Source organism: Manis javanica, chromosome 7 (genome assembly GCF_040802235.1).
Source record: "Manis javanica isolate MJ-LG chromosome 7, MJ_LKY, whole genome shotgun sequence".
In the NCBI taxonomy this organism is placed as follows: domain Eukaryota; kingdom Metazoa; phylum Chordata; class Mammalia; order Pholidota; family Manidae; genus Manis; species Manis javanica.
This window is the reverse complement of record NC_133162.1, coordinates 6,055,043-6,081,681: the sequence shown is the minus strand read 5'-3', so window position 1 is coordinate 6,081,681 and position 26,639 is coordinate 6,055,043. Positions and strand designations below refer to the sequence as shown.

The 26,639-nt window shown below is 42.4% G+C and overlaps 2 protein-coding genes across 9 annotated transcripts in view; one reads left to right on the top strand and one right to left on the bottom strand.

Annotated features, from left to right (window-relative positions):
* DHX32 (DEAH-box helicase 32 (putative)) overlaps positions 1–26,639 on the bottom strand; it is a 55,593-nt gene that overhangs the window by 26,252 nt on the left and 2,702 nt on the right. For 2 of the 5 annotated variants that reach the window (XM_073240134.1, XM_073240137.1), the window contains exons 1-3: positions 24,277–24,542; positions 10,366–10,873; positions 1,574–1,767 (exon numbers count right to left, since the gene is read on the bottom strand). In XM_073240134.1, the coding sequence (XP_073096235.1) occupies positions 1,574–1,767; positions 10,366–10,644 (473 nt within the window). In that variant the 5' untranslated portion in view covers positions 10,645–10,873; positions 24,277–24,542. Of the gene's footprint in view, positions 1–50; positions 230–1,573; positions 1,768–10,365; positions 10,874–24,019; positions 24,169–24,276; positions 24,543–26,639 lie in introns of those variants that run through there. The other 3 variants (XM_073240136.1, XM_073240135.1, XM_073240138.1) reach the window with 3 other exon arrangements.
* Positions 24,621–26,639, top strand: part of FANK1 (fibronectin type III and ankyrin repeat domains 1) — a 78,669-nt gene continuing 76,650 nt past the window's right edge. For 2 of the 4 annotated variants that reach the window (XM_073240141.1, XM_073240139.1), the window contains exon 1: positions 24,621–24,757. In XM_073240141.1, the coding sequence (XP_073096242.1) occupies positions 24,745–24,757 (13 nt within the window). In that variant the 5' untranslated portion in view covers positions 24,621–24,744. Of the gene's footprint in view, positions 24,758–24,793; positions 24,902–26,639 lie in introns of those variants that run through there. The other 2 variants (XM_073240143.1, XM_073240142.1) reach the window with 2 other exon arrangements.

Genomic DNA, 26,639 nt, shown 5'->3' with positions numbered 1-26,639 from the left:
TTCCAGTTGTGGTGCTGTTGCTGAAACGTTCCTTCTGGCCTGACACTCACCTGAAGATCATTGTCTTCCATTTTTGAAGATGAGCATTGGAGGGATGGCAGTTGTTAGTACGAACCAAGTGAGCCATTCGGGCGTCTGGGAGAAGAACTGCCCCCAGAGCCTGCAGCAGCTGGCGGGGACAGCGCACCACTCCTTCCTTCCGCCGTCAAATGTGTAGGACATCCTCCACGGGACACTCATGTTGGTCACTGGGGATCTGAGTATGCAAAAAACCCATCCTGCTACACTGTACTGTACTGTACTACTGTATTCCACTGCTATACTACACTATGCTATGCTATACTGTCTATGCTATACTGTGCTATTCTGTGCTATGCAATGCCAACCCCTGCTTTACTATACTGTATTACACTGCTATACTATACTATACAGTATTATGCTATTATACATAATACCATATGCTATGCAATGCCATACCATACTGTATTATACTGCTATGCTATGCTATTCGACTATACTATGCTGCTATGCTACAGTACTACACTATACCATACCATACCATACCATACCACTATGCTATGCTGTGCTGTGCCATCCCTGCCACACCAGAGCAGAGATTTCCCAATGGTGGGGCACGGCACAGCGATGTGCCACACAAATGGGTTATAGAAGTGCAGGTACACTGCTCCTGAGACACTTCTCTCTCAGCCCTTGGTGTGGCTGGGCAGGGCCTGGGGCAGCTGAAGCCCTGGGGATGGTCATCTTCGCCTACAGGCAGCTGTGACCAGTTCCCTGCAGTAGGACACTCGTGCTTTCTCTGTGGGCTACGAGATAAAACTGCTTGAGAAACAGTGGCCTAGAGCAGTGATTTTTTTTTTCCAATTTTCCTTTTTTTTCTCTTCTGTGTGTTAAGTTCTTGGAACCCTATGTGCAAAGGAAATCTCACACTGAAGCTAAAAACAGAGATAAAAGGATGTTTTTTTTTTCCTGGACCTTTCCCATAGCTACTGAGAAGACTCCCTGGAGCCCAGGATATTCTGAAAAGTACGGTTTAAAAGACACTGGTCTAACCTGCCACGGTGACAGCTGACACGAGGTTTACCAGAAGGCCAGCAGGGTTTTCTCGCTAACACTACAGAAGGACCAGGGTGGCCTTGCGTAACTAGGAGGAATCACCACGCCCGAAGAGACACCCGCACTCCAAGCAGAGGGACAGCAGGTGTTACGGCACATGGCGCGCAGAGACCCACATGTGTCCACTTGGCTGGCACACAGACAACTCACGTGGACCCATCATGAGGTGGAGCTCGAGAAGCACAAGTGTGAAGGTCTTTGGGGGCCGACCTAACTAGTTGTGACTTTTTCTCGAGGATTATTAGGAAGCGTGGACAAGGAATCCCTGGTGATACCGGTGTGGAAAACAACTGGTTATCGCCAGGCTAGTGACAGAGAGACCAGTTATTATCCCGCACAGATGCTAAAAACAGAGAATGCAAGAACATGCTCCTCTAGGACTGTGGGGCACAAGCCAAGAGTCATCGGGTGCAGCAGATGAAACCCCCCGCAAACCAACCTCAGTATCGTTTCACTGGTAGAGCAGTTCTCAAAAGGGATCACGTAGCCAACTTCATGGCCAATGTTGACATCCATTTCATCTGCTACCCGTAAGGCGAGCTGGACTGCAGCCTGCTTGTGGGCCTGTGTGCATACCACACCCCCGTGCTCGTAGCGGACAGAAAGGCAATATTCAGCACACCACTGAGGAACCTTACAGGGAAAAAGGAGACAGGATCAGCTCCCACTAGGAAAACAACAGAAAACCAAGGATTCACCTCATACATTTGTAAGACAGAATTTTTTCATCTAGTGTGTCTCTGGTGGGCTGCATTACAGCTTAGTGAAACACTGAACAATCTGTGTTTATGCATAGTTATTACTAGTAAATAAAGTTAAGAATAAATAGGAGTTAGCAGGAACTGTGAAAGTTTGACTCCCAGATTTAAAAAAACAGGTAAAAATAAAAGGCAAAATAAAAAAATATTTTTAACCTCAGCTGTATTTCTGAGAAGACAAATGTACTTGCAGATTATTATTTTCTTTCTGGTTACAAGAAGTCTCCATCAAAAACATGGCTTTTGTTATCGACTATTGTGTTTTAAGCAGTGTAAATATTAAATAGCATTTAGATGAAAAATAGTGACTTAAAACATTTATATTTTGTGTAAATGATCATTACAAAATAACCAGATAAGCCTACTTAACATTTCCCTGGTACTAAAAGCTAAAGTACACTGGCATTTATCATGTAAATACAATTTTAATAAGCCCAAGATCTGGAAAGAGTCATTTCCAAAGCTGCTTGAGTCATTTATTTAAAAAATCCTTTTATTGACAACTTATTATGGATCAACTTGATTTTTATCAAGTTCATTTGTACAAGAATTATTATAGTAGTGTTATAGTAGAACATACTGAATTCATTTGTATGCTACATCTTAAGGATCTGTCAATAAATCATGCTTTATTACATATATTTAAAAAATAAATCATTCTTAAAGTGTTTTTTAGTAGATCTAAGGTATTTGTAAGTTTTAACATTTTAAATTATCTCGAAATTTGCTATTTAACAGACCCATCATGGAATTTTTAGATTTTTATCCTCACTATAATTTGAAAGATAAACATAATATACTGGAAATCATAAGTAGCTCCACAGCCACCCGCTGCCGACTGCAATTTCCCCAGGACTGAAAGTGCAAATGCAGTGCTTCCATCTTAAGACAGGTGTCAGCCTGGTCAAACTAATCAGTAATTATTTACTCCCCACTTTGTCCTGTGGGAGATGAACATTTGAGATGCGGCCCTCAGGAAACCTGGAATCAAGGCACCATAACAGCGAGTAACAAGGCACCAACGACCCAAGTCAGATTCTGGGCCTGACCTGACCTGCCACTAGCTGGTTATTTGCAGATCAGACTCTAGGCTTCCATTTGCCTCCCTGTAAAACGGGCTGAATGCAGGAGAGTTACCCTTCAAGTCTGAGCTCCCGTGCCCTTTTCTCTGCAAGGCTTTCTGTGACCCCGTCGGCAGGAGCCCGCCATGTGCTTCCTGGTGACCAGCGCCAGGGTCACACTTCTTGCAGGTGCCGGTCCGTCCCGGTGCCCACCCACCCACCAGACGAGGAGCTGGGGGAGAACAGAGACCTATTGACCTTGGCCACCAAATAATCCCAAATAATTTTACTCAATAGATACTTGAATGAATAAATTATTATACTTAGCAGAAATACTTTTAAATTCTATGGTTCTATATACTCTACCATGAGTTGCTTCACAACTGTCTCCCTCATTCCCTTCCAAGGAATTTTACATTTTTGCCAAATCCTAATTTTTTTACCAGATTCCCTTCACGTCATGCTCCATTATCTAACTCAAACATCATTATTGTGAAAAACTGTATTAAAACTGGTTGTTTGAATCTTTTTCTCCTCACTAGACTGGGAGACTATGAAGCTGCATCTGTGTGGTTCATATTTTTGCCAATACTTAACAGAGGACCTGATACTTAGCAGAGAGAATAAATATTTGGATGGATGGATGAATAATATAATAACTGAAAAGATGGACGAGAAGGGCTTGTAGCCAGGACTCAGCATGGTCGAGAAGCGCCAGACCGAGAGACGTCTGTGCCAAAGGGAGGACTATCAGACTGACACAAAAACCAAGTATTCCAAGATTTCCAACTTAAAATGCTAGGGTAGTGGTATCAGCAGCAATAGGAAATTGGAAATTAAAATAGAATGAATGAAGCTAAATAGTATCATAAAGTGCTTTCGTGGGGAGTGACTCATGCAGAGCGGGGGAGACAACCTTCCGGAGAGTTAGGGAGGTGGTCAGTTAGGTCCTTTTGACCAAAGGACATCCACGTGTGGCTCTTCTGAGATCAATTGAAAAACAGTTCGGGAGCCTAAGTGAGGGGCCACAGCTAGAAGGCATAGTTGTCCCAGAATTTCAGAGCTGAAAGGCATCTCTGGAAGGCACATAGGCCACTCTACCACTGTACACAAGGGGACTCTGAGAAGGGTCCCTTGCCCAAGTCAGACTGCCAGTAACCCTCACAGCCAGAGCCGATCCAAATCTTTTGATTTTTAGTATTATATCCACCCTGCCATAGTTGTTTCCAAGTATTTTCACACAGATGGTAACTGAAGCCATGAGATTCTCAGCAGTCAACATTTTTAATTATTCTTTCCAGCCTAAAGGCAGTGTCAGGGGACATACTATGACGACAGTGGGCACTGTTTTATAAAGTAGAGTTCTTGCCGAAATGACACCATCTAAATTTTACCGGTACATTTGCGTCTGCTCAGTCCGGTGGTCATTCTAAGACCCAGGATGGCCCGCTGCTTTCGGGCTCTAGAGCTCTGCATGTTTCAAATGATTCTGGGCCATATGCCCAAGCTTCTGATTTTGTTTTTTTGACTGCATTTCATTTATTTCTACTGCTCATAGAAACAAATCCTGCAAGATTAGATCATCACAGTATGTCTATAATGGTTTAAATATCATATAAGCCTGGCAGTGCCATCAATATTTTTATTTATTGATATATTTATATATAAATAAAATATATAAAAGCCATATATGTAGTTGATAGTCTCCACTGTCATTTTTGCCCTCCTGCACAATACAGCAAATGTTTTCACCAAGGATGCAAAAAAGTGGGTGCAGCTCTCCTAAACATTAGTTAAAATAACCAGCGACAGACTGAACACATGCCTATTGTGCTCAGTGCAGGGATGTCTGCTGACACAGCCATGTTCATAGTTGAGCACAAGTCGCAGCTAATTGCAGAGCCCACTTGACTGTGGCTCTGCCTCGTGGCCCCTTTCAGTGCGCTCCATGCGGATAATGGCGTGAATGACAGCAATGCAAACCGACAGGGTTGTCTCTGAACAGAAAGGGGAGAAACAGGAAATCATCTGCCCTATTTATTGCAAATTCTCTGCTTTCACGTACCTTCTGAATCAGTCTAAGCAAGCCAAGGCACATTGTAAAGTTTGATGCCTTAGCAAACTCAAAGTACTGGCTGAAAAAAATTATGATTCAACAACTGCTGGAAATGTGAACAGCTCATAATTTCAAGGGTCACCAAGATTACAGCTTCACAGGGAACTCTTGTGTCCTCTGCACTCAGAACTGCCCGACCATTCCGTGCCATCATTTGGATTCCCCTCTGGGAGTGCCCTTTCCAGGGTCCCGGTAGTGCCCTCCCCATCTCACCAAAAGATCACGTGCCCCTTAGAGATTTCGCTTCTTCCTCCACAGTTTCGCTTTGAAGGTATCTCCCTCCCCAAGCGCTCAGGACACAAAGCTGGCACTGTGAGAAGTAGGAAAGCCTGCACTCTTCTGTAAGTGATCTGGCATTACCTTTTTTTCAGAGAAACCCTGAATTCTAGGCCACTCTGGCTGTGCCTCAATAGTACTTTAGTACTTAGCAAGAGTCATGTAATTTGGTAAACAAAATAGGAAAATACTCAACACATGAAAAAGAAAGAACTATTTACAAATTTATCTCCAACTTTTGGCAGGAGACAATACCCAAATTTACGTATTTGGTCTAGAAACTCTCCTTTCTAGAAATCACAACTTCAAATATTTTCATTCTGAACTTAGATGTCTAACAATTTCTTCTCACTCTGTCAATCGATTTTTTAAACGCCTTATTCTGGAGTGTATGTTGTGCCAAATGTGCGAGAGCAAAGTGTGCCCTGCACTGCATCCCACAGCCCTCCTTGGCCACCTCTGGGTTGGGCAAGGGAGGCCATCAGTGGGGTGATTCTTGGCTCTTATCTCCTGCCTGGATGGAAAGCACCAGGAATCTGGCCAATCTGCTGCCATGAGAGTAGGTAAGAGGACCCTCTGGGCAATGGAAGTCCAATCGACAGCAAGGCTTCAGCCACGTCAGCCAGTAACTGGAACTCTGCAAGTTGTGCAAATTCAGAAAGCACAGCAAAGATACTCCATTGCCAACTGTGGGCCACAGGCACGGAGGCTGGGCTGTGGGGTTCTGGGGCCCTGGGTCCTCCGGTGGGCCTGGTCCTGACCAGGGTCAAGAGAGCATCATGACACCAGCATCCACGTGCAGCCTCATCACTGCCGCTGTGGCGAGAGGGCACCCACGTAGGTGCCACTACTGTAGGACGTCCTGTCCTTCCAGCCCCTCACCTCATAGAATGGACCCATGTATAAATGAAGAGAGACAAAAAGCACCTGTGGACATGCTGCTGCTGCTGCTGCACACAGCTTCCTCCCGAAGGTCCCCAAGCTCTCGCTGGGGAGCACGAGTCTCTCCATGATGGCCTGATTCCTCTTTGCTCCCTTCTCTTCCCATCCCTAGGATGATGGAGGCTGCAGCTAGTGCCAAGGACCCGACTGCTCGCTTTTATTTCAGTACCAGAACCATGGGATCCAAAAGTTGAAAGGCACGTCACAGGCCACCAACTCAGCCTGACATTCCTGCGGAGTGCCCACTCCTGACCAGGCTCCTCACACCACCGCTGTGAGCCAACATGGCAGTGGAGCCCTTCTGATGTACATGTCACACCCCCTTGGATAGCATAGTTTATACTTGCCTGGATACTCGGTGAACACAGGTTGAATCTACCAGCAGAAATGGTGGATAAGTTTACTCAGTTAACAAGGTGGAGATGTGCTATACCATACAGCTGCTTAATTCAGGTTCAATCTCAGTTACACCATGCTTACCCATCTCACTAACCCATCCATTACATGGGAATTTTCAGGACAAAAGCTAGAGAATGAGAAGCAAATAAAATAGATAGTTCTAAAAATATTTAATTTTTTTTCAGTCTTTTTTAAAAACCTGCCCCCATAAAGGTAATAGAAAAAGGCTCTATAAATCTATGAAAAGTTTTCCTCGTCTCCCTACAGCAGTTACAAAATAGCCTTCAAACCATCTGTAACAAAGAGAGATGGAATTTTTAGGATCCAGCAAAACACCTGGATCTATGGACAGACTTTTCTTTGAAAGGTTTAAAACTCTGAGGAACAAGAAAACAGTCTTAGAGGCCCTTAAAAAATAAGTCAAGTCATTTCCAGAATTAAGAAAACAACCAATGCTACCACTACTTATATTACTTGAGAATAGACCAATTTTCTCATCATTTGAGTACTAGTTTCATTTCTCCTATCCAGAAGTATATACTGCCTTCCCACTTAACAGAAAACAAGCGTGATTTATTAAAATGATTGAGAAGTTAAAGATGACAAGAGAAACCACTGCTAAGTATTAACAGAACATATTACATTACAGATGATAACAATTCTCATGCTTAAAGATCACAAGTTCTGGAAGAATACTCAAAGACTATTTTTAAATGTTTTGTTTTGTACGGTAGTATGGGTTGGCAATTCTGAAACTACATTATGAGTATTCTAAGATTGAACAAGTAAAGATATTGTGAATAATGAGTGGCCAATTTCTGATAGTTAGAGCGGGGAGTTAGGACGTGGGAGAATGAGAATGAACACTGTGGGGCTGAGCTGGAGTCCGAGACCTCAGTATGACTTTGTGATGTTTTGGGCATACAGAGATGGATACAAATAGAGGTAAAATAGAGATATATACAGAAAAACAGAAGCTGAAAAGTAGAGAAAGATAAAAAGCTAAAGAGAGAGGGAAATGGAGAGTTACAGAGCCAGATAGGTAGGTAGAAATATAGAGAGATGTGTGTACATACCCACACACATTTATTTCCTTGCTCTGTCCATTGAGAGGGCCTAGAAGTAAGGATAAGCCTGTGGCAATGGGCTTGGTTTCTAAGTACAATTCTCCACTAAAAGTAAGCAGGCCTCCTTGAGAAAGTGGCTTTCTCCAAGATTGGAACAGGGAACATTAACAGATGAGCCTGTAGCATCTTACTGGGTCACAAAGCACAGTAGTGCTCAAAGAATGACGGGGACATGTCAAAGCGACACAGAAGTCATCCCGAAGAGGTTCCCACTTGCCAAATCAAGGACAATTTGAGTAAAGAAATAAATGGTCTTAGTGATGAATTATAACCCATAGAACATAATAAGAATTTGAGTTTACACTGACATAAATAATAAAAAAGAGAAAGCTCAGCTTTACAGAATAACTTCAAATGTTAAATGTAGAAGAAATGTCACAATTAGAAAGATAACCATTTGGTTACCACCGGTGTGATAATGCCAAAGGTGAGAATCATCAAAGGATGCTAACGCTAGCAGGTGTATGCATGCTAACGAGGGTACTTCACACAGCCTCAAAGCATCTCCCCATATCTTTTAACTGAACAGGGGAAACAGTGACTTCACCATAAAGAACAAGACAGTTGTCACCTTACCAAGTTATCAAATTTAGCATCACCAGTCATGGGGGCAAAAAAAAAAATCTTGTGCCTCCTGATGTGACGCACTAAGGGGGACACCTCAGCACTTACACAGTCTTCCTGCCACAAATGCATAATGGAATCTAATCTTAAGGAAACGTCAGACAGCCTCAAACTGAGGGATGTACAAAATACCTAACTTGTGCTCTTTGAAAATGTCAAGGTCATGAAGGGCAAGGAAGGACTAAAGAGCTGTTTTCAGATTACAGGTGATTAAAGAGAGATGACAGTTAAATGCTCTGAAATTTTGGATTGGATTCTGGACTAGAAAAACAGATTTTTTAAATTATAAAGGCCATCAGTGAGAAAACTGATGAAATCTGAATGTCTATAAAGTAGTTAAAGAGATGTCAATATTACATTCCTGATTTCCATAATTACACACTGCTGTGCTGTTTTTAGTAAATACTCTCTGAATTATTTGGAGGGAAAAGGCATCCTATCACTAGCTTACTTTTAAAACGATCAGAATAAAACATCTGCATGTGTGTGTGTGTGTGTGTGTGTGTGTGTGTGTGTGTGTGTGTGTGTGCGCAGAAAGAGAATGATAGAGCAAATGTGGTAAAATGTTAATATTTGGGGAATCTGCGTGAACAGTATATGGATCATCTTTGTACTAATTTTGCAATTTTTTTGTAAGTCTGAAGTTATTACAAAATAAAAACTTTACATACTTTTTAACTCACCATTTGTCCACAGAAACCAAGAAAATTATACTCATTCAGTTTTCATCATTAGCTTCTTCTGACAAACTGAAATCACTTGTTGTAACAATAATTGACTGTAACAAGTCATAATAAACCCTGATACAAGCAGCTATAAACTAAAGAGAAAACACCTCTTGTCCATCCTTCTCTTGAAGTTACATTTAGAACAAGCAAGCCTCAGAGACAATAAGCAACTTGTATTGAAAGCAGCAATGTATCAGGGAAAGCGCTCTTAAAATTCCAGCTCTGAGTTATGTGACATGAGTTAGATAGGTTATCAAAGCCCTCTGGGCCACATCTGAAAAACAAAGGGGTTCTATGAGATCTTCTTTGTGGTCTATTCCAATTGTTATGTCTTAAGTATCTATAAATGAATTTCATAATAAAAAATACTTACTGCTTTCTTTATAATTTAAGAATAAAGTATAGATCACACTAAAATAAAAAATCGAAGTTCAGATTTAACAGCAACAAACGAGACTGGAAATATTCATTAACTATGTATCCTGATTCTTTCCTCCACATTAGATCCTGAAGCAGGTGACCCTGGGCCTGCACAGTATTTGGCTGTTCACTTATTTCTTATATTCAGGAAAATAAGAATTTCCTTGTGCTTCTGAATTTCTGTAGCTTAACCGGCTTCACCAGCAAGCATATCCAAACATCTTGATCTTCAGACTCTTGGGCATGTAAACATGACAGTTAATCCCCAAATCTGTGGCAGGCAAATAACAGCTATCTTATCTTTTAAAATATGATATACTCAATGAGATCATTTGAATGGACTTTTTTCTACTATTCTAGAGAAAATTCAGTGGTACTCTAAACACAATTACTATCCACATAAGTATTATTAACTGTTATTCAGCTGGCTTTAATAAATAAAATCAGGCGAATAACTTAATTGTCATGCCTGAATTGCTAATGCTTTTTTGTTGTTGTTGTTATCATTATTAAAACAGAACACTGTACTGTAACACTGTAATTATTTAAGTAATAAAAAAGTACAAAGGAATATAATCAATATAATTGTAACATCTTTGTATGCTCCCACATGGTAACTATACTTATTGTGGTGGGCATTTAGTAATGTATGTAATTGTGGAATTGCTACATTGTACACCTGAAACCAATATAATAATGCATCTCAACCATCCTTCAATGAAAAATAATAAATAAAAGTACAAGATCTAAAGCAAATGATTTTTTGCAGTGGCTACTCACCTGAGAGCTCTTACCACATTTAGCATCTCCTGAAATGATCACAATTTGGTTTTGAAGCAGATTCTCCATAAAGGAATATTTTTCTTTCCATATTGGAAGATCTTCTCTTTCTTTCAGAAGTTTATAATACCGTGATGAATACGGCAGTCCATCAAAAGGGTTAACTTCCAAATCCTCACAGGCCACGATGCCCTCCTCATCCGCATCACTGGAATCGAGGGATTCAGGGAAGTAGCGTTTTTCAGAGGAAGAGTTTAGACTTTCCAGGTCCCCTTCCATCTTGTCCAGTGGTGAGCTTAAGCAGCTGGCATTCTACAACCAAGTTTCTCTTGCAACATCCCACTGCAAATAGGGTTGAAAGTCTGCTTATTTAAACTCAGATGTCCCAGGCTCTAACTTCTGTTACAGGTTTCTGCAAGTTGAATTGGTCAAATCTGCGCCTGTCCTTTGCTTTGCTGCCTACTAGCATGCTCTCTGCAGCACGCTAAACGATTGTCAATAAACCACACTAAAAACAAACAAAAAGAAGGAAAATCAAGTATACACGCATGATGTTCAAAAGAAAATCCAGAGGCATTTCAAACAAAAGAGTTATTTGTTTCTGTTAACTGGTTACTGCCTTGTCATTTCTGCTGCATGTTTTAAAGACCAGAAATAATTCAGACTCTTACTAAAGTTTGGTGGGCTGCAATATTTTCTGGCCAGTTTGGAAAATGGTTCCTTACTGGACCTGGTGCTCTCTGCCTGACCTCTCTTGCAGGCCCCGGCGTCTTGACTGACAGGGAACAGAAAGCAACAGGGGGCCATTGTGATTGTGAGCTTGGTCACATGCCCACTAATCCCATTACAAAGAGATGCTGGGCCCTGTAAAAGGGGAAATTGTGAGCGTCTGGTGAGTGTTCCCCTAACACTGGCTACAAAAAAACGTTTTTTTTTAAATTAAGAAATCCTCTAGTTGAAAGAAGAATTTTTTAAAACTTCATTTTTTATTTGCTTGTGCCAGTTTACAAAGTCAATTGAGGGAAGTGAATTTATTATTTTTTTCCATCTGAGGCTATGGCTGGGTTTCATTAGTAAGGTCTTTTGTTTGCTTAATTAAACCAGAAATGTCAAGCATATTTCTTGAGATTCCAGGGTCTTGAGCCCACCATGTCAGATTCAAGAGGCTGTAAAAGACAACATTTAATTTAAATGAAGAAGAGAAATTACCTAAGAAGGAGCAAAATTTAGACCAGAAACTTACTCCTCAAAATCCAGTGTTGCTAGAAATAAAGCTTTTTTCATATTACCCAGGTGAAAACTAAAAAGACAGAAAAAGTCAAGTAAAAAAGAATAAATCATAAAATACAGCTCATGATATTTTGTCTTTAAATTACCTTTTTTTACAGCACTCACTTACCCTGCTTTACACGGAGAGTTAGAGAGTGAAGGGGCCACTCCTCTCCTTACGTGGCACTGGTCAAGCCACACTCCAGAGGAAGTCGATCAAGAAACACTTGTTGGGCCCAAATTAATAAACTAGGCACCAGGCACATGTGTGTGGACACTCTGGGGGTAGGACCCAAAGCAGGACAGAACTTGTAAAAACTCACACACGAATGGACCAAAAGAGGGAGAAATGAATAACCAGAAGAGGGAAGGATGTGTCAGGTCTACACAGGCAGAGCTCACAATTCATTCTGAAAGTGACCGTTTCAGAACCGAAGTGGAATTGTGAGACGTGCTGACACAAGGGCCGTGTGGACTGACTCCACAGCCTGTGACCGCCCTTCGGCAGAAACCAGATCCATGCAGCAGCTCCAGGAATCATAGTAGCTTGAGATCACAGGATGAGTGGACTTCAGGTATCCAAGAATCAGCAAATTCTACTGCTTAAGAAGTTACCAGTTGATTAATTTCATATTCTACTCTTCTTTTCTTTTTTTTGATTCTAGTTAGAATTCTTTCCAAGGGTTCTCATCCTACACATAGATTAAATTTAGGATCAATGATTGCCTGAGGTAGTGCTATTTCTGAACTGCTTTACCTTAAAAAAAAAAGTGCACAGCTATTATTTTTAGCAAATACATGCCCTTGAAATGTTTAATTTTACAATATGCCTTAAAAGTGCAATAATCTTACAATTAAAATAAAATCTTAAAGAACTGACCACTCTGAACACTTGGGGAATGATCAAGTTTTCTGAAGTCATCTTTGTAGACTTAGGGCTCACTGAGCCCTTTTGTCACACACACAGTGTGTACAGACACACCACCCACTTCTCCAGAGTGGAGCAAAGATGGCCACAGGTCCCTTGCCCCTGCTCCCGTGGAGACGCAGTCTGTTTGCTGCCCCCTGAGTCTGGGCTGGCCCAGTGACTCACTATGACAGAAGGAATACAGTGAAGTGATGCCGAACCACTTGCAAGGCTTGAAGCATTCCCCTCGGAACCGGAACCAGCTCATCCTGGGAGATGCCCAAGCCATTGGGGAGGCCCTGGGAAGAGACCAAAGCTGGCCTCTGTTGACAGAAGGCACAGGCCGCCAGCCATGTGGGTAAAGCCGTGGAAGGTGCTCCAGCCCAGTCAAGCCTCCAGATGATGGAGGCCCAGCAGCGCCAGCACCCATGGAGCCCAGTCAGCCCGAATGGTGACAGGGAGCACATGGCCACTCTTGTAAGCTATGAAGTCGCAGGCGGGTTTCCCTTGCAGCAGCAGATAACCAAACCTATGCCTGCTAAACCACACTCACAGCTTAACTCATTCTTCCTGACTCAGGATCACGATTGCGTCAGTTCCTGTCAACAGAATGACGTCCTTAGATTTCTCTGAAGCACCCAGGGCCTGAAGGCCTGCCTGCTGCCCTGGGCCCTTCTCTCCCGGGGCTCAGGACCCACGTCATACTATGATCAGTATGCTCACCTAGTGAGGTGCTTCTCTGCTTCTCTAACCTGCTCTCCAACCTGGCACATTAGAAACCAGTTAGGCGGGTCTGACAGCAATACTAAAGGTTGCTTCCACAAAGCACTCTATATTGTAGCCAATCAGACTGAGCAGTAAAGCTATGAAGTTTGTTAATGTCTATTTCAACCATACAGAGGGACTCTTCGCTGCCTTGTGGTTTGAGCTGCAGATGTGGCGGGGGAGTGGCAGAGTTTTTGAACCCACTGGCTCACATAATACACACCCACCTCTCCCCATTTACTTTATCATTGGCTGGGCCATGTCAATATTTTCTCCTAGATGCAATTAAATATATACAAGAGATCCATGGCTTGGCCTTTGGCAAATTTAATAGTACCAACCCAAACAGGGGAACCAGCAGTATGGTAGGCTATATGTCACTCAAAACAAAATTTAATAAAAATTGTTCTAAGTATAAACTATATTGCACTCTAAGAATTTTTAATCTGAAAAATTGGCATTTGCTCCTTTTCAAAGCTACCACATATGTACATTGAAGATGGCACAGTTTGTCAAGGACTGCCTTTTGAAGTGAGTCTGTTATAACTCTTAAATGAGCACTTGTGAAAATAATACACACCTAATGTAACATTCAACAACCTCGACAAGAAAGAGTCAGAAGTTGAAGTAAGATGGGCTATGTCTTGGTCATTTATATGTCTGGCTCTGGCCCAGTAATCCTAGAAATACAATTCACAGAAAAGGAAGGATAAAGTTTGCAGGGGGTTATGTGAAACAAGATTGTGAAATTTGTCCAGAGTAACTCTTGGTTATATTTCACTATTCAATACTCCTTTTCTGCATTTTCTTCTGTGTTCAACTTAATATAAATGCATTCTTCACACCTATCAAATTCTCAATTGTACAAAGTGATGTGGAGAGATCTTTGCAGAGACCTGGAGATTTCCTGACATTTAATCTTGAAACCTCATCCGTTTTCTCTCTAGGCTACTAGTGCTGGCGCTGTTTCCTCCAGTCTCATGTCTTGAATGCCATCCATATGCGGAGGCCTCCCATTTCCATGTCCTGTGGATCCTCACTTCTAAACTTCAGTCTTGTGTATTCAACTACCCGTCATCTCCAACTCGGATGTTTAAGAACCATTTCAAACTGTACATGTTGGAAACTGATGTCCCGATATTTACCCCATAGTCACAAACTGGTCCTTCCATCTCAGTTACTTTCTTCCTTTCAATTACTCAGACCAGAAATTCGAAGGTATTCTTGATGTTCTGTCTTAAATCCCACATCCAACCCCTCAATGTGCTAGGCAGAACAACAGCCTCCGAAGATGTGCACGTCCTGGTAACTGGAACCTGTGAATATGTACTTTGTGTGGCAAAACAGACTACAGATGGGATTAAGTGAAGGACCTTGAGATGGGAGATGATCCTGGTGGTCTGATCTAACCACAAGGACCTTAAAGTCAGAGAACCTTTGCCAGCCACAGTACCAGGGAGACACGACTATGGAAGACTGCTCAGAGGAGGATGGAGCAGAGGAATGATGTGGGTGACCCCAAGAAGCTGACAAAGGCTAGAAACAGAGTCTCTTTCGGTCTCCAGAAAGGAGCACAACCTGCCGACCTCTGGATTTTAACTCAGCAAGACCCGTGATGGGCTTCCAACCCACAGAACTGGAAGATAATAAATGACCGCTCCATTTGTGGCAATGTTATTACAGGAGCAATGGAAAGCTTATACATCTGATCATTTCAGTTCTACCCTCCAAATGCATCGAGAATGCCATGACCTCCACTGTGAAGCGCTGCTCCAGCCATCACCTGGGTCACGGCAATACCACCTGACTCCCGGTTTCCTCTCTTAGCCCCTCAGTCAGTTCTCAACCCAGTTAGTGATCCTGTCTGTCAGCTCATCTTTCCCCTGCTCAAAAATGTCAAACGGCTTCCCATCTCAGCTTACTCAGAAAACAAGCAAAATTCTTTATACAGTCACAAGCCCTGTGTGGTCTGGACCCTCGCCTCCCTGCCCTCTCCCTCTTTCGCCCCCTCCTGGCCCCTCGCTAGTCCTGACCCACCATGGCATGTGCCTGCACAGGGACATTGTCCCTTCTCTTCTCTCTGCCTGAAATGTCCTCTCCTCGGGTATCCATATGGCTGGTTCCCTTCCTTTGCGCAAGTTTTTATCAAAGGTCAGGTCACTGAGGGCTTCTGGCCACCCTGTCTAAAGTTACCCACCCCTGTGCCCTCAAACCACTTTCTGGCCTCTTTTCCTGTTGTTTTTCCTCCTTAACACTATACATGGTTTAACATAATATATATATATTTTACCTCTTTATTTTGTTTATGGTTAGTGTCATCCACCAGAACCGGAAGCACCAGGAGGTGAGGATTTGTGTCTATTCTGCTCCCAGTATCCTCAACGGAGCCTGGCACACATTAAGCATCTGATAACTATTGAGTGAATGAATGATGTTAGCACTTCAGAGATATTTTTGTTCACTTTTCCAAGGTGCCCAATATTAAGTCAATGACCAAGTCTTTAAAACTTCTCAGGATTCTTACCCTCCATTTCCCTAATCCTTCATGCCAAGATGCCTGTGACCATCTACTGTCCCCTTAGTCCCTCTACCACAGTCCATCTTGCATATATTTGCACTTCCCTTATTTCACTTTTCTCAAAGTTCAAGGTAGCTCACTACTGCTGACTGAGTGAAGTTTAAACACTTTTGTCAGGAGTTCGCTGTTTCTGGGCTTCTGCAACTTTTCTGTTCCCTTTCATTGACCATATAAGATAGATTCCTATTCTTAATGGATATGGCCTGAAATTTTAGTGATTCCCCAAATTCACAAACTGAAGTACTTGTACAGGCTCTTGGTTTTCCCTTGAATCATACACCCAAACCACAAATTGACTTTTACAACACTAAAGTTATTTTTTTCCTGATCCCTTTAGAAGAGTTATTGTGTGGAAAATAACAGCCGCACAGAGATTCAGACAGTGGCGTGCATCATGCTGGTCCAGCAGGCCACTGAACTTTGGGGCTGCTTGTAAATAACCAATCCTGAGGGGCAAGAGCCTACATAGAAGGGAACTACGATACTATCTGTGCTATTTACTACCCTTCCCCCATATTTTTAGTCTCTTTACTTGACTGTTACTGGAGCTATTGTCTTCTTTGGTAGTTCCACAGTCTGAACCCAAATACAGTGCATGCTCAGTTAGGAATTAGAGACTGAGTAGAGAATGACTACATCATTTTCTGCTCTTTAAGGATTTTATGCTTTTAAGGCTAACATTTGATTTTGTTTTATTGTAGGTATTCTTCATAATTACAGGTATCATGGGCATAATTCATCACATCTCTGTCCTCAAATTTTCTCACCCTCAGTGCCTAAGTATCTGTCTCCCACTTTACTTACTCAACCAGTACTTGAGTGCCTACTAAGTGTCTGCACTGTGAACACGTTGGTGACACAGTGTGAGCAGGCAGGTCTGGTTCCTGCCCTCAAGGAGCTCCGTCCAGCTGAGGCTGCAGGTGGGTGTGAACCAGATTCTTAGTCTACGACTCTCAGACTTTTATAGTCAAGGAACTAAAATAAGTTAAATGTAGCTGGTACATAATAGAAGAGAAAATGACTTTGGTACAGATGAGTTCACAGATGAGACAGGGGCCAGATCACATGAGACTTGAAATGCTATGGTGGAGAGACTGTTTTATTTTAAATGCCATGGGTCTAACTCATCCAGTCATTTCATTTTTTTTAAATTAAGGTATCATTGATATACAATCTTATGAAAGTGTCACATGAGCAACACTGAGTCATTTCTTGACCAAAATTTTTATTTTTACTCATTCTGCTTGTCTTTACAATTCTCCTCTTAAATTTCATGTTAGCCTGTTTTGAAAATATTATTCATAATGTTTACAATGCCCACTTTCAATTTTCTTTAAGACATTAGTAAGGTCAAGTTCTAGGAGAGCTTGTGAGAGTTTAAGGCAAATGGCAGAATGGAACAGACAGGGGCTGATGAGGCTCACCAAGGAGCAGCAGGGCAGAGAAACAACGAACCGTTTTCATGTAAAATAAATTCTAAGAAATATTAAAAACTAAATTAACATTTCTAGACTTGAGCATTTTAAATCATTTTCCCATAGATCTACAAAAATAGTCTGCTTCTGAGATGTAACTCGCAGCCAAACCCTTTTTATTGCCATTCTCTAGGAAAAGAGTTCTGGTGTGGAGACACATACATACATATCTTGCCTTTTAAAAAATGATTCTTTTTGTATGTATAACTCCCAAATTTGTTTGACACTGTCTATTTGACCAATGCATTTTTTCTTGAAGAATCAGTGCTAATTTGTATCAAAACTTTACAAATATTTTCATATCTATTTAGTGTCTCTTCATATTCTGCAGAGCAGTAAATTATTATCAAAATGTTTGTAAACAGGTTCAAATAGACAATGAGTAATTTAAAAACTAAGGATGAATTTCTGTAATACTAATCTTAAAAAGTTGTACTTCCATTATTTATATCTAAAATCTCAGATATTCCCCAATGTTGAAGATTTCTGATTCTCCTAGGAGAAATACTAACTGGATAAAGTGAATTCTAATCTGTATTTTGATAGTATAAATGCAGAAAAAGAGAGTATTAATTCTGTCCTTTTATGAGAGCAGCTTAGCAAAAGCAGATATCTGCCTACATGGAAACTTTGGAAGCAAGCCATAATACTTCTGCAAACATTTGTTACATGTCCTCAACACACTTATGCAGATTTTCACCTTTTGTCCTCCTGCTCTAGGTTCATGGAAGACTTCCTAAAGTCAAGACCCATTTCTGAGCCATCTTTGCAAGTTCTACAAAATAAGATGTAGAGGTTTGCATAGACAATATGATCAATAAATATTTGCTGAACTAATAAACAACATACTTAGAACCCATGATTACAATATTTAGAAGAGAGGAGGTTAATGGGGCATTACGAATGAATCATAACTGTCTTCAGGACAAAGAGCTATTAGTTTTTGGAGAATGAGATCACTGATCCAATATTCCATGCCAATTCTAGTCAAAATGCTTGTCTGTGGCAACGGGAGGCTTGCACCAGAACGTATGTCACCTCACTGCTGCCTTCATTGAAGAAGTCTGGCTATTAAAAACGTCAGCTGAACCAAACAGTATGATTAGTGCCATAGTCTATTTCCATTCGGGCACACGGCTCCTTATCTCAATGCAAACCAGTAATGGTCTGGGGACTGGCCCTGGTCTGCAGACCACACTTTGAGAAGCATGGTTCTATACTACTACTTAAGTTGTACTCATAATAAAAACAGTAATGATAATGATGGTAATTCTACCAACAAGCCTTTATAGAGTGCTTATTGGTTGCCAGATGCTCTAAGTACTTAAGCACTTTATATGGATTATTTCATTTAAACTCTTAAGGACTCCTTGAGGGCTTATTTTATTATTTCCATTTTTCGAATAAGGAAATTTAAGCCTTTGGAGGTTTAGTTAATTGATACAGCTTCTAGCAGCTCATCTGTAGTGGAGCAGGTGCCTGAAGTCAGGCAGGCTGACCTCAGCTTAGCCCAAGCGTACAGTGCATCCTACTGTTTCCCGACTCCATCAAGGAACATGGGGTGGGCGCCCTTGGGCTGAAGTACTTGACACCGTGGGAGATGGCAGGCATAGTGGTCTGGAAGAAACACCATAAAACAGAAAATGTGTAGTTCTTTTATGGAAAGAAAAACATGGAAAATTTTTGAAAAACATGGTTGTAATCACCCACACGGAGTGACACTCAAATATTTAACATATAAACTTTATCTCCCAGGCATGTTATACCTTAATTGAGACAATGGACTTACATCACTGGGGCTTTGTTTTAACTGGTTCAGAGCTCCCTCAAAGCACATCCGCTTGGTTTCTAGTATTAAAACCTTTCTTGAACAAGGTAAGGTAAAAATTCACATTTTATCTTTAAAACTTTATTTGCAGAATTCTAACAAGTTGACTTTGTTTTGACTTTAAATAAGCAAATCAAATTAATTGGCTTTTAAAACACACTAAAAAAAAACCCTCATTTTTAACTCAATATTGGTTCATACCAAATATAGCTTGAATAACCAACGCTCCACAATTAATTTTTTAAAGGTCCTATATCCTATTGATAATGAAAAAATTTTTAGACCCATATACAGATAGACTTCACAGGTTCAATCAATATTTATGTATCAAAATAGTATGTCACTCACTCCCCATATACAAGTTTGGAAATTAAGGGTTCTATTAGAATTTCAAGTGACTGGGCCATTCAGTGCTTTTCACTACTGGTTTTTTTTCAAATACTCTAAAAACAAATAGTTAAGTAAAAACAGAGTTAATAAAGTGTGTTAAAATACTGATTTGGCTTATTTATGCAGTCTTGTTAGCTATCTGAGCAAATGGGTGATTCAGTAACAGCTGACATCTAAAAAACAGGCATTGCCAATCTCCCCAAGGAAATTATGTATTTATTTTACCTCCAACATACACAAAATGAACTTTCACCCACCTTTTTAAAAAGACAGTATTTGCTTGTGTCATCATAATTCCCAAAGCTACATTTTCCTTGAATTGTTATTACAAATGGAGATTGTGAAAAACCACAAATACCAGGAAATTTTTTTTGTTATGTATGTAGTGGGTAGTCATTTTACACTCACTTTAATAAAACAATAATAGATTGATTAACTATGGTGTGCATTCTATGACAGGTGGAGGAAAATATAATTATATCAGGGAATGCCAACACATGAGCCCCTCAGGGTAGGGATTGTGTTTTATTAATCTTCCCAGATTCTCAGCTTACTTGTCTGGGCCATTTCCCTTCAGTCTCCTGGGGTTCTTTCACCACGGCCCCCTCCTACTATAAAATATCTGTGTACCCAGGGTTCTATCCTTGCCCCCTTTTAATTCCATATAATCTCGCTGGAGAAAATAATTCATACCTTAACCTCAATTACTGTCCAACTGCTACTTACGGGGTCATCCCAACGTAGATGACAGGCATTTCAAAACTGAACCACTCAGCAACTATGCCCTTCCTTACACTCCTTAAAAAGAAATAGACTTGTCTCCTTTTGTGTTCCAGATTCCAACTAGCAGAACAGTCCCCTCACCGCCTGGGAGTCATCCCTGGCTTCTCCTCCTTCACCCCCAACCAGACCAAGGCCTGCCAATTCAGCCTCTCTCCGCACCCCCTCCTCCCTATCCCCCCACCACACACACTTAGTTTTCCTATTTCTTCACGGAATCACCATGAAATCTCCAATTTTGTTTTTTCTGACTCTTAATTTTGGCTCTCCATCACAATCTGTCATTCAATGCTCTCAGCTATCCCTTTCAAAAGCAGAACTGATCGTGGTCTCCCCGCAAACCCGCCTCATTGCCTTCGGGGTACAAACCTCACTCCTAGGTGCTGGCTCGGCGCACCTTGCCTCCAGGCTTCACTTCCTTTCACTCTCTTGTATCAAGTCCGCTCTGCTCCTGCCACAGCGAAGCCGAGAGCTGTTCTCTCCTGCCTCCACGCCTCCGTCCACGTTGCCTGGGAAGCCCCCCGCCCGCACGCACAGGCCATGGGCCGTTTCCTATTCCTCTTAGGAACAGCAACCCCCAGAACCAGGAAGCACCCAACGCGGTGGGGATGCAATGGTGCTGTTTGCCTGAACCAGTAACAACCCTTTACAACCTACACGACAGTTTCATTCATATTCATAACCACATTTAATTGATCTTGATTCTCACAACTTGACTGTTAGACGACCATTGCGGGTTTTATTATCTCCAGCTACCGGTGAGGAAACAGCAGCTTATGATTTCCCAAGGTGGCACAGCTAAAAATGAACGTAGTCACCCTTGGCTAACTTCTGTTACTATCCTACTTAAATTATCAGGTATGCACAAAAACTGAGCTAAACAGAATACAGAAGCTGAAGTAATGGATTTAGCTATGAAAATGTTTGATCAGAGCACACAGACACAGGGCCCAAACACACAAAATGAGAGAAAACTCTACAAGAAAGTATAGCATAGAGCCAAGCACTAATTTGTGTAGTGCCCCCAGTAGAGGAGAGAAGTGCACGGAGTAGGCATTAGCCTAATCCTGGAAAACTTTACAGAGACAGCGGGCAGCATGGTCCTGCAGCCTAACTACACCGTAGATGTGCAGAAAGGCTGAGCTGGGCATTCCTTGAGTCCAACAATTTGAGTGCAGACGCCATGTCAGGGCTGGAGGACAGAGGAAAACACAGCAAAAATGGAAACTTGCATGTTTTCTACCTTTGACTTCGACTACCTTTGGAGCTTATCCTTATGAGTTTCAGAAAGTACAGAGAAAGAGAGAGGAAAAAGTACCCTTTCTCTAGCAAAACAAAGGTCCAAAAGCCAAAATGAAAACTTCCTCCGACTTAGGAAACAGAAGTAACACATTCATTTGCCTTTTTTTCCCCTAAATCATCCTACTTGCATTGAATAATGTAAACTTCCTATTAGCATTATTTTTACTTTAAATTCTGAGGTGGCAAAGAGATTTAAATAAGAAAAAGAAAGGCACCATTTCCTTTCATTGCTACCTTGTTATTCCCTGGTGATAGGGCTTTGCTTTGCTATATTTAGTTAAATACCAGCAAGATAAATAATAATGTAACTGTTCTATCCAGCGACAAGCTTGGAAACAAAAAAAATCAGGACTGTTTTTCTTGACCACCAAACATTCTGAACATGCCAGTGAAAAATAGAAAATCTCCCAGAGACAACCAATACCTTTACCATTCATCTCAACCTTTATCCCATTAGCATTTCCCCCGATAATAAAGGATATCCCTTTATCTGAAGCAGTTTCTCTAAAGTTTTTCTCACTCATTCAATAGACATTTAACAAGCCCTTTGTACTAGGTAAGGGAGGGAGAAAGAGAAACTAAATACCATCCTTAGACATTTTAGTACCCACCCCACCCCCCACTCCCTAACTAGTGATTTCTGCCCTAAGTGCACTATGGCCTAAAATCAAATGTTGCCTTTCACAGCTTCCTAAAGTATTTCAATGCAAGACTTCCTCAATGTCAAGTTCATAGCTATGGATAAAATCATTCTATACTATAAAGTACTTCACCAATGCATATCTCCATTTCCCCAACTTTAAAATCTGCATGCAACAACCAAATTCTTCAGTCCTTATTCCTTTAGCATGGAGATCTACAAATGCAGTTTCTTTCCTCTCCATTTTAACACAAATGCCTGATCCTATACTGTTTGGGAAGAAACAACCATACCTCATTAGTGTTAACTAATGCCAGATTTTATCACTGTCTTGTCACTTTGACAATCACTAATGAGCATCGCTATGTTTGTTTCTTGGATGAAAGAACAATTCGTGATTCTGCTAATGATACGAAAACTAGAGTTTGAAAACAGTGTACTACAGAAGTACTGTTGCTCTTAAATGCTTTCTGTCCAAAAATGCATCCCGCCTCTAAGTTTCAGGAACAGGCAGTTCCGGTACCATGAAGTGTTGACTTTCCAACCTGAATTTATTACTTTAATATTTTAGCTTCTGATTTATGGGTTCTGTATATATCACACTGCTTGTCAATAACCACACATAAACCTTCTTGCTTTGACAATCTGCAAACATCCCCATTGGGTCTGAGAGAGGAAAGCCTAATTTGGCGGAATATAATAATGTCCATTTCCATCATGAAATTCATGCTTCTCAAGTTCAATTAACCTCTGAATGATTCTCTAAGAGGAAACTAATTCTCCTTGCTGTCCTTTCATCTATGGACGGGAAATCTCTCTAGTGGCAAAGAATGAGTAATCACTTACCTGACTCAAAAAGGGCTCTTCTTTTCATTTCCCTCAAGTACTGTCTAGGGCAGCAGAGGAACTGATGGAGGGGCCACAATCTCCAGACATTTAAGTACTAAATCAGTCAAGGGCCTCCTCCACCTCTCTTTCTTGCTCATTCTTTTTTTTTTTCTTTCTCACAGTTCGTTTTTCTTATCCTATGACTCTCTTCTGGTTGTTTGAATTTCACAACCTAACCAGATAATATCTTCAAAGCTTCCTTAAAGCACAGCCTGCATTAGTGTTTTAAAACCTAATACTATGAAACTATTGTGTGGGAATATGTTAACATTTGTTTAACAGCCCTACAAAGTATTGGTTCAAAATATGTGGACCATAACTCAACCGGAAGAGGGGAGGACTGAAACACAACACACAACACACACACACACACACACACACACACACACACACCACACACAACACAACACACACACACAAACACACACAACACACACACACACAACACACACACAACACACACACACCACACACACAACACACACACACACAACACACACACAAACACACACAACACACCACACACACACACACACACACACAACACACACACACACACCACACACCACACACACACACACCACACACACACACCACACACACACACACCACACACACACAAACACACACACCACACACACACAAACACACACACACCACACACACACAAACACACACATACACCACACACACACACACACACACACACGCACGCACACCGCCCCGCCCCGCCCCGCCCCGCCGGATGAAATGCGATCCTTGGGATGACAGTGCAGCGCAAGGCAAAGGGAGTTTCGTGGGATTCGAGATTCCGCAGACACACTGGTCTCACCTGCTTACTGTTTTCCCTCAATGTGGCAGGAGTGACACCTGCCCCAGGCCTGGGCCCGAGGGATCGATCCCCCTGCGTGGAGGCTGGGGTGCAAGGGCCGCTCCTCCCGCAGACACGCCGCCTCCACCTGGGACGCTCCAGGAGACGGGGCGGGGTCGCCGGGAGCCCTCGGGCGGGCCAGGGGGGCCCCCAGGCGGCCGCAACAGGTGCCCGCCGGCCACCCACTCGCCCTCCCGCCGCTGGCGCCCGCCCTTTACCTGCAGCGGCGGCTCCCGAATCCCGGGAGGGAGGCGTACGCCCGGCCGCCCTTCCGCCCTCGGCAGGCCGAGCTTGCCGGACGCACGGACCGACGGACCGACGGACGCCTCGCGACAGGGGGCCCCCAGTCCCGCGCTCCAGAAGTCCGGCGCGGGCCCCGATCGGGGCGCGAGGGCCGCCTGAAAGGGCCCCACCGCCCGACCAGGCCTCGGGGACAGAGTCTTCAGCCGGCGGCCGGGCCTCCGCCCTCGATCGGCGACCCGGGCTCCGCGCTGGCCCTCGCGCGCGCCCGCGGCTCCGCGCGGCGTTTGGGCCCTGCCGCTCGCCGTCCTCCGCGCTCCTCCTTCCCCGCCCCCCGGGTTGTCAAGGCAACCCGAGCGACGCCTGCCTCGCCAGAGAGGCGTTAGGAGGGACGGCGGCAGCGACGGCTGGGGCTCGGCCGGTGGGGGCCCCGGAGCAGCGGTCCAATGGCGTCCCAGAGTAAGGGGGGAGCGGGCCCGACGCCGGGAGCTGGAGGGGCGCCCTGAGCGCGGCTCCACGGGCGTTTAACACCTCCGACGGGGAGATACGGCTCTCCACTCGCGCTTTTCTCTCTCAGAGAGGCGAAGGGGGCGAAGTCCTGCGGTGGGTGTCGGCTGGGAGCCTGAGGGATGGACAAGTTCGGGGGTGCGGACTGGAGGGAGCAGGACCCCAAGGGCGTGCCTTCCTGAAATTACCCCAAGCAAATCCTCTTATTATCACTATTACTCTCATTGTCATTTTAGTTTGGTAGTTTGGTTCATTTATTCTAAGTAGCTGTCCTGCTTCTAAAACGTCAGCAATTGAACCTGCAAACGAGGCTGGTCCTTAAGTTAATTAGAGCGACCCCTCTCCCCAATAGTCTGCGATTTAAAGGAGAAAAAAAAACCTGAACTTTGTCCAAGTATAATTGATTCACTGCTAGAGGTTAACACGAGGTAAGAAACGCAAAAACTTTCTACTATTTCTTTTTCTGTTTCCCACATTGTTTGGCAAAAGGTGGACAGTCTGGAGTTACCAGATCTAACACCAGCTCTGACTTACTGGGGCTTTTTTTGTTCCCAAACCTGTCTAGGGATTAGCGGTCAGTCCTTCTTTCCCAAGCTAATGTTTTATTGCTTCTTTTGTTCTTAAATAAGAACAGTGTTTTCTATGGACACTTGAAAGACCTTAAACCCTTGTAGAGCAATGCAGTTTGACTCTCAAAACCGTCATCTTAAACAGTTTCAGAACACTCAGACCAAATCCATTCTCTGGGGTAAATGCTGGCATTTTTAAAGGTCATTAGTTTCCTGTAAGAAGGTTTTAAGGATTTTTTCCTTTCTTTTAATTCATTTGTTGAGGAGAATACATGTTGTGAGTTATAGTCGCTTGACTTTCTTGTATACAGTATCCTGCCATTTGCATTTATAACTCTCTGGATTCTACATTTTTTTCTAGCTTCTTGAAAGAAATTTAACATAGAACAGTACTAAAATGTTTGTCTCGTGTCACACTGATACCAGGCTTTGTATATTCTCTGTGTAGGGAAGAAATGACGTGAAATATACCTTTTACAAACAGCAACTTTATCTCTTCAGAGTTATGTTATTGTTTAAACATGTAAACTATAAATGCCGAGTTCTTTAGTGCTCACAGTCTTCATCCACTCAGTTATTCACAGTATCTACTATGTTCCGGACATTGTTTTAGAGACTGGGGGTTGAGCAATGAATAGAACAGTGTTAGATTGGACCATCCCAGGAAAATAGCTGAGACTTGCCCAAGAACCACCCAAGCCTCCCTCAGGTCTGAGTTTGGAGTAGAGCAGATGGACAGAAGGCTTCTGAGAGGAAGAAATACCAGGCCTGCAGAGTGACCCAGCAAAGAACAAGGGATTCCAGGCAGAGGGAATCCCTTGTACAGACGCCTTGAGACCTGGAAGAGCAGTGTGGGTTTGAGACCCAGAGCAAGAATCTTAGTAAAGCTGCAGCTAAGACTCAGGGGCTGAGGGAGTAGAAAAGAGACAAGACTGGAAAGGTTAACATGAGCTAGATGACAAAGCCTTGCTAACTGTGTAAGACATTTATTATACACGTGGATTATACACTCGTATCTCCATCTGATTGGATTTTGAGGTGGAAATATTTAAGTAATCCATGCCTGGGGAGCAACTGTGTAAGTTCATTCCTTTCTACATATTCTTAAATGCCTTTTTATTCATTTTAGATAATTCAAACAATCACTTTTTACCTTAGGAAATGCATTCATAGTCTAATAAACATCATTTTGAATTAATATTTTCTAAATCATTCACTATTAGTAAATAACTACAAGGCCAAGGTCAAATGATGTTTAAGGATCC